Source organism: Triticum urartu, chromosome 1A (assembly GCF_056163025.1).
Source record: "Triticum urartu cultivar PI428250 chromosome 1A, HENAU_Tu73, whole genome shotgun sequence".
NCBI lineage: Eukaryota > Viridiplantae > Streptophyta > Magnoliopsida > Poales > Poaceae > Triticum > Triticum urartu.
The window spans coordinates 274525050-274533589 of NC_141873.1; the positions used below are offsets into that span (position 1 = coordinate 274525050).

At 47.6% G+C, this 8540-nt stretch overlaps 1 protein-coding gene across 1 annotated transcript; it reads right to left on the reverse strand.

Annotated features, from left to right (window-relative positions):
- Positions 1–1613: 1613 nt before the first annotated feature.
- On the reverse strand, positions 1614–7349 carry LOC147990845 (uncharacterized). Its single transcript, XM_087538418.1, has 2 exons — positions 6450–7349; positions 1614–1625 (listed from the first exon to the last, which is right to left on the reverse strand). Exons 1-2 carry the CDS (start codon positions 7347–7349, stop codon positions 1614–1616), a joined length of 912 nt encoding a protein of 303 aa, XP_087394544.1.
- Between the last annotated feature and the right edge of the window lie 1191 nt (positions 7350–8540).

The following is an 8540-nucleotide window of genomic DNA, read 5'->3' on the forward strand; positions in this document are numbered from 1 at the left end:
CGGCGGCCAAGCATGTCTGTGCCTCCTCCCCGCGCCCCTCCAGCGGGTCTGGCTCCAACCGCCCCGTGTCTTCTAGGTCCGCGGCTTCGGCGCCCCCATCCTGCTCCACCCCCGCCACCTCGCCCGTGTCCTCCGGTGCCATGGCGCTCCCCTCCCCAACCACCTCGCCCACGTCCTCCGATGCGATGGCGCTCCCCTCCCCGCCCGCCTCGCCTGCGTCTTCTGGTGCGTCGGCGCCTCCATCCTCGGCCGCCCCATCCTCGTGCTCTGGCGCCCCCACGGCCCCCTCCCACCCCTGGCCATGTCCGGGCACCCCTTCCTGCGCCCCGCGGGAGCGCTCTGCTTCCTTGGCCGCTCTACGGAGATCCAGGCCACCGAAGTCGCCCTAGAGCACGCGCTCGTCGTGATCGTCGTGGGCGGCCGCACTGGTGTTGGCCGCTTCGACGTGGTGGCGGCGCTTCGGGGCCGTTTCAAGCTCTCCGAGGACGCGTTTTCCGTCCATGTCTGCCCGGACGGCGAGTTTCTGGTGCGCTTCGTCGACGCGCGGGTCCGCGCTCGTGTGGCGGAGCGCCTTGTCCGCACCCCACGCTTCCGTCTCTTGTTCCAGCCCTGGAGCCGCTCTACGGGCGCTGAGCCTATCTCGCTGTGGCTGTGGGTGGAGATTAAGATTCGTCCATCCCGGAGCATGGCTGGCACCGCTCCTCGGCCGAGCATCTGCTCTCCCTGTTCTTCATCATAGAAAGTCTCGCGCCGGAGACGCGTGACGACTCAGACATGGCCGTTTTCCGCCTCTCGGCATGGACCCCTAACCCAGATGCCATCCCCCACTCCTCCGAGCTCTTCCTTCCAGAGCCTGACGCTGTTTGGCCGGACGCCAACCCGGACGTGGCGGAGCGCCTTGCTGTTCATCTACTTCGCTGGCCGGTGTCCATTCATGTTCGCCGCATGGAGGATTTTTGGCTCCCCCCTCCTGCCCCTTCATTGGTCGATCCCAGCGTCGGCCCTGACCATTCGCCGTTGTGCCCACCATCCTGGCTGGCCCGCCATAGCTTCAGTCGGCACGTGGGTTCGCGTGGTCGCCGTTCTGGGGGTGCTGGCCCAGTCGCTGGCGGCCGGCGTCGCGGCCATGCTCCTCCCCCCTGCCGCGAGTGGCGTGGCATCCTCGGGGCCTACCCGCCAGTGATTCCGTTGCGTCGCACGGGCCCGGTCTCGCTCAGGTTGGGCTCTACGTCAGCACGGCCTAGCCCGGCCTTGGCTGCTTCTGTGGGCCCTGCCGTGGCTTTTGATAAAGCCGCCGATTCAGCGGAGAGGACCGTTCCTCCGCCCTCACCGTGTTCAAACACGACCCTTGACCGGCTGGAGTCGCCGACAGTTGGGTCTGCCCTATCGCCCGTTCTCCAAGAAGCCGCTGATTCTGCTGCAGACCCCGCCACCCTCCTCCCTGCCTCCCCGGCCAATGGCCGTGCACCGCCAGCTCTCCCCTCCCCCTCTGCTCACCTGCCCGTGGGCCCGCTAGGTGTCTTGTCGGGTTGCTCTGGCTCCCCCCAGGAGGATTGCTGGGCCCCATCCCACGCCCCACCCCCTGGTGTTTGATGTTGGGGAACGTAGTAATTTCAAAAAAATTCCTGCGCACACGCAATACATGGTGATGCATAGCAATGAGAGGGGAGAGTGTTGTCCACGTACCCTCATATACCGAAAGCGGAAGCGTTAGCACAACGCGGTTGATGTAGTCATACGTCTTCACGATCCGACCGAACAAGTACCGAACGTATGGCACCTCCGAGTTCAGCACACGTTCAGCCCGATGACGTCCCTCGAACTCCGATCCAGCCGAGTATTGAGGGAGAGTATCGTCAGCACGACGGCGTGGTGACGATGTTTATGTTCTACCGACGCAGGGCTTCGCCTAAGCACCACTACAGTATTATCGAGGTGGACTATGGTGGAGGGGGCACCACACACGGCTAAAAGATCAAACGATCAATTGTTGTGTCTATGGGGTGCCCCCTGCCCCCCTATATAAAGGAGCAAGGGGGTGTGCGGCCGGCCAGGGAGGAGGCGCGCCAGGAGGAGTCATACTCCCACCGAGAGTAGGACTCCCCCCCTTTCCTAGTTGGATTAGGCCTTGGGAGAAGGAAAGAGAGAGGGGGAGAAGGAAAGAGGGGGCCGGCCCCCTTGCCCTAAACCAATTTGGTTTGGGCCTTGGGGGGCGCGCCCCACACTCCCCTTTCTGCCCTCTATTTACACTAAGGCCCATGTAGGCCCATTAAGCCCCCGGGGGTATTCGGTAACCTCCCGGTACTCCGGTAAAATCCCGATTTCACCCGGAACACTTCCGATATCCAAACATAGGCTTCCAATATATCAATCTTCATGTCTCGACCATTTCGAGACTCCTCATCATGTCCATGATCACATCCGGAACTCCGAACAACCTTCGGTACATCAAAACATATAAAATCATAATATAACTGTCATCAAAACGTTAAGCATGCGGACCCTACGGGTTCGAGAACTATGTAGACATGACCGAGACACGTCTCCGGTCAATAACCAATAGTGGAACCTGGATGCTCATATTGGCTCCCACATATTCTATGAAGATCTTTTATCGGTCAAACCGCATAACAACATACGTTGTTCCCTTTGTCATCGGTATGTTACTTGCTCGAGAATCGATCGTCGGTATCTCAATACCTAGTTCAATCTCGTTACCGGCAAGTCTCTTTACTCGTTCCGTAATACATCATCCCGCAACTAACTCATTAGTTTCAATGCTTGCAAGGCTTAAGTGATGTGCATTACCGAGAGGGCCCAGAGATACCTCTCCGACAATCGGAGTGACAAATCCTAATCTCGAAATACGCCAACCCAACAAGTACCTTTGGAGACACCTGTAGAGCACCTTTATAATCACCCAATTACGTTGTGATGTTTGGTAGCACGGAAAGTGTTCCTCCGGTAAACGAGAGTTGCATAATCTCATAGTCATAGGAACATGTATAAGTCATGAAGAAAGCAATAGCAACATACTAAACGATCAGGTGCTAAGCTAACGGAATGGGTCATGTCAATCACATCATTCTCCTAATGATGTGACCCTGTTAATCAAATGAAAACTCATGTCCATGGTTAGGAAACATAACCATCTTTGATCAACGAGCTAGTCAAGTAGAGGCATACTAGTGACAACCTGTTTGTCTATGTATTCACACATGTATTATGTTTCCGGTTAATACAATTCTAGCATGAATAATAAAACATTTATCATGATATAAGGAAATAAATAATAATTTTATTATTGCCTCTAGTGCATATTTCCTTAAGTCTCCCACTTGCACTAGAGTTAATAATCTAGATTACACAGTAATGATTCTAACGCCCATGGAGTCTTGGTGCTGATCATGTTTTTCTCGTGGAAGAGGCTTAGTCAACAGGTCTGCAACATTTAGATCCGTATGTATCTTGCAAATTTCTCTGTCTCCCACCTGGACTAGATCCCGGATGGAATTGAAGCGTCTCTTGATGTGCTTGGTTCTCTTGTGAAATCTGGATTCCTTCGCCAAAGCAATAGCACCAGTATTGTCACAAAAGATTTTCATTGGACCCGATGCACTAGGTATGACACCTAGATCGGATATGAACTCCTTCATCCAGACTCCTTCATTTGCTGCTTCCGAAGCAGCTATGTACTCCGCTTCACATGTAGATCCCGCCACAACGCTTTGTTTAGAACTGCACCAACTGACAACTCCACCGTTCAATGTAAACACGTATCCGGTTTGCGATTTAGAATCGTCCGGATCAGTGTCAAAGCTTGCATCAACGTAACCGTTTACGATGAGCTCTTTGTCACCTCCATAAACGAGAAACATATCCTTAGTACTTTTCAGGTATTTCAGGATGTTCTTGACCATTGTCTAGTGATCCACTCCTGGATTACTTTGGTACCTCCCTACTAGACTTATAGCAAGGCACAAATTAGGTCTGGTACACAGCATTGCATACATGATAGAGCCTATGGCTGAAGCATAGGGAACATCTTTCATTTTCTCTGTATCTTCTGCAGTGGTCGGGCATTCAGTCTTACTCAACTTCACACCTTGTAACACAGGCAAGAACCCTTTCTTTGCTTGATCCATTTTGAACTTCTTCAAAACTTTGTCAAGGTATGTGCTTTGTGAAAGTCCAATTAAGCGTCTTGATCTATCTCTATAGATCTTGATGCCCAATATGTAAGTAGCCTCACCGAGGTCTTTCATTGAAAAACTCTTATTCAAGTATCCCTTTATGCTATCCAGAAATTCTATATCATTTCCAATCAGCAATATGTCATCCACATATAATATCAGAAATTCTACAGAGCTCCCACTCACTTTCTTGTAAATACAGGCTTCTCCAAAAGTTTGTATAAAACCAAATGCTTTGATCACACTATCAAAGCGTTTATTCCAACTCCGAGAGGCTTGCACCAGTCCATAAATGGATCGCTGGAGCTTGCACACTTCGTTAGCTCCCTTTGGATCGACAAAACCTTGCGGTTGCATCATATACAACTCTTCTTCCAGAAATCCATTCAGGAATGCAGTTTTGACATCCATTTACCAAATTTCATAATCATAAAATGCGGCAATTGCTAACATGATTCGGGCAGACTTAAGCATCGCTATGGGTGAGAAAGTCTCATCGTAGTCAATCCCTTGAACTTGTCGAAAACCTTTCGCAACAAGTCAAGCTTTGTAGACAGTAACATTACCGTCGGTGTTAGTCTTCTTCTTGAAGATCCATTTATTCTCAATTGCTTGCCTATCATCGGGAAAGTCAACCAAAGTCCATACTTTGTTCTCATACATGGATCCCATCTCAGATTTCATGGCCTGAAGCCATTTTGCGGAATCTTGGCTCACCATTGCTTCTTCATAGTTCGTAGGTTCATCATGATCTAGTAGCATGACTTCCAGAACAGGATTACCGTACCACTCTAGTGCGGATCTTACTCTAGTTGATCTACAGGGTTCAGTAGTAACTTGATCTGAAGTTCCATGATCATCATCATTAACTTCCTCACTAATTGGTGTAGGCATCACAGAAACCGGTTTCTGTGATGAACTACTTTCCAATAGAGGAGCAGGTATAGTTACCTCATCAAGTTCCACTTTCCTCCCACTCACTTCTTTTGAGAGAAACTCCTTCTCTAGAAAGGATCCATTCTTAGCAACGAATGTATTGCTTTCGGATCTGTGATAGAAGGTGTACCCAACAGTCTCCTTTGGGTATCCAATGAAGACACATTTCTCCGATTTGGGTTCCATCTTATCAGGTTGAAGCTTTTTCACATAAGAATCGCAGCCCCAAACTTTCAGAAATGACAACTTTGGTTTCTTGCCAAACCAAAGTTCATAAGGTGTCGTCTCAATGGATTTCGATGGTGCCTTATTTAATGTGAATGTGGCCGTCTCTAAAGCATAACCCCAAAATGATAGCGGTAAATCTGTAAGAGACATCATAGATCGCACCATATCTAGTAAAGTACGATTACGACGTTCGGACACACCATTACGCTGTGGTGTTCCGGGTGGCGTGAGTTGCGAAACTATTCCGCATTGTTTCAAATGTAGACCAAACTCGTAACTCAAATATTCTCCTCCACAATCAGATCGTAGAAACTTTATTTTCTTGTTACAATGATTTTCAACTTCACTCTGAAATTCTTTGAACTTTTCAAATGTTTCAGACTTATGTTTCATTAAGTATATATACCCATATCTGCTTAAATCACCAGTGAAGGTGAGAAAATAACGATATCCTCCACGAGCCTCAACATTCATCGGACCACATACATCTGTATGTATGATTTCCAACAAATCTATTGCTCTCTCCATAGTTCCGGAGAATGACGTTTTAGTCATCTTGCCCATGAGGCACGGTTCGCAAGTACCAAGTGATTCATAATCAAGTGGTTCCAGAATTCCATAAGTATGGAGTTTCTTCATGCGCTTTACACTGATATGACCTAAACGGCAGTGCCACAAATAAGTTGCACTATCATTATCAACTCTGCATCTTTTGGTTTCCACATTATGAATATGTGTGTCACTACTATCGAGATTCATCAAAAATAGACCACTCTTCAAGGGAGCATGACCATAAAAGATATTACTCATATAAATAGAACAACCATTATTCTCTGATTTAAATGAATAACCGTCTCGCATAAAAGAAGATCCAGATATAATGTTCATGCTCAATGCTGGCACCAAATAACAATTATTTAGGTCTAATACTAATCCCGAAGGTAGATGTAGAGGTAGCGTGCCGACCGCGATCACATCGACTTTGGAACCATTTCCCACGTGCATCGTCACCTCGTCCTTTGCCAGTGTTCACTTAATCCGTAGTCCCTGTTTTGAGTTGCAAATATTAGCAACAGAACCAGTATCAAATACCCAGGTGCTACTGTGAGCTCTAGTAAGGTACACATCAATAACATGTATATCACATATACCTTTGTTCACCTTGCCATCCTTCTTATCCGCCAAATACTTGGGGCAGTTCCGCTTCCAGTGACTAGTCTGCTTGCAGTAGAAGCACTCAGTTTCAGGCTTAGGTCCAGACTTGGGTTTCTTCTCCTGAGCAGCAACTTGCTTGCTGTTCTTCTTGAAGTTCCCCTTCTTCTTCCCTTTACCCTTTTTCTTGAAACTGGTGGTCTTATTGACCATCAACACTTGATGCTCCTTCTTGATTTCTACCTCCATAGCCTTTAGCATTGCGAAGAGCTCAGGAATTATCTTATCCATCCCTTGCATATTATAGTTCATCACAAAGCTCTTGTAGCTTGGTGGCAGTGATTGTAGAACTCTGTCAATGACAGTATCAACCGGAAGATTAACTCCCAGCTGAGTTAAGTGATTATGGTACCCAGACATTCTGAGTATATGTTCACGGACAGAACTATTCTCCTCCATCTTGCAGCTGTAGAACTTATTGGAGACTTCATATCTCTCAATCCGGGCATTTTCTTGAAATATTAACTTCAACTCCTGGAACATCTCATATGCTCCATGACGTTCAAAACATCGTTGAAGTCCCGGTTCTAAGCCGTAAAGCATGGCACACTGAACTATCGAGTAGTCATCAGCTTTGCTCTGCCAGACGTTCTTAACATCGTCAGTTGCATTAGCAGCAGGCCTGGCACTCTGCGGTGCTTCCAAGACATAATTCTCCCGAGCAGCAGTGAGTATAATCCTCAAGTTACGGACCCAGTCCGTGTAATTGCTACCATCATCTTTCAACTTTGCTTTCTCAAGGAACGCATTAAAATTCAACGGAACAACAGCACGGGCCATCTATGTACAATCAAACATAGACAAGCAAGATACTATCAGGTACTAAGTTCATGATAAATTTAAGTTCAATTAATCATATTACTTAAGAACTCCCACTTAGAAAGACATCCCTCTAATCTTCTAAGTGATCACGTGATCCAAATCAACTAAACCATAACCGATCATCACGTGAAATGGAGTAGTTTTCAATGGTGAACATCACTATGTTGATCCTATCTACTATATGATTCACGCTCGACCTTTTGGTCTCAGTGTTCCGAGGCCATATCTGCATATGCTAGGCTTGTCAAGTTTAAGCGTACACGTAATGTCGGTTTTATGCATAGATGTCATGTGCACGAGTAGAACACAAGTGAGTTGTGGGTGATATAAGTCATACTACTTACCAGCATGTCATACTTTGGTTTGGCGGTATTGTTGGATGAAGCGGCCCGGACCAACATTACGCGTACGCTTACGCGAGACTGGTTCTACCGACGTGCTTTGCACACAGGTGGCTGGCGGGTGTCAGTTTCTCCAACTTTAGTTGAACCGAGTGTGGCTACGCCCGGTCCTTGCGAAGGTTAAAAGAGCACCAACTTGAGAAACTATCGTTGTGGTTTCGATGCGTAGGTAAGAACGGTTCTTGCTAAGCCCGTAGCAGCCATGTAAAACTTGCAACAACAAAGTAGAGGACGTCTAACTTGTTTTTGCAGGGCATGTTGTGATGTGATATGGTCAAGACATGATACTAAATTTTATTGTATGAGATGATCATGTTTTGTAACCGAGTTATCGACAACTGGTAGGAGCCATATGGTTGTCGCTTTATTTTATGCAATGCAATCGCCCTGTAATGCTTTACTTTATCACTAAGCTGTAACACCCCGGATATGATTTTCCTAATATGTACTCCAACTCTTGCCGTTTCCGGTGTTAAGTTATTTTTTTTCTCGGGTTCGGTTTTTTGTCTCCATGTGTTATTATCGTTGTCATGCATCTCATATCATTTCATCATGTGCATTGCATTTGCATACGTGTTCATCTCTTGCATTCGAGCATTTTCCCCGTTGTTCGTTTTGCATTCCGGCGCTCCGTTCTCCTCCAGTGGTCATTTCTTTATTTCTTTCGTGTGTGGGGATTAAACATTTCCGTATTGGACCGAGACTTGCCAAGCGGCCTTGGTTTACTACCGGTAGACCGCCTGTCAAG

What these genes read in the sequence shown, in the direction of transcription:
- LOC147990845 (XM_087538418.1), bottom strand. Translation starts at nt 7,349, where the DNA reads ATGGCCCGTGCTGTTGTTCCGTTGAATTTTAATGCGTTCCTTGAGAAA.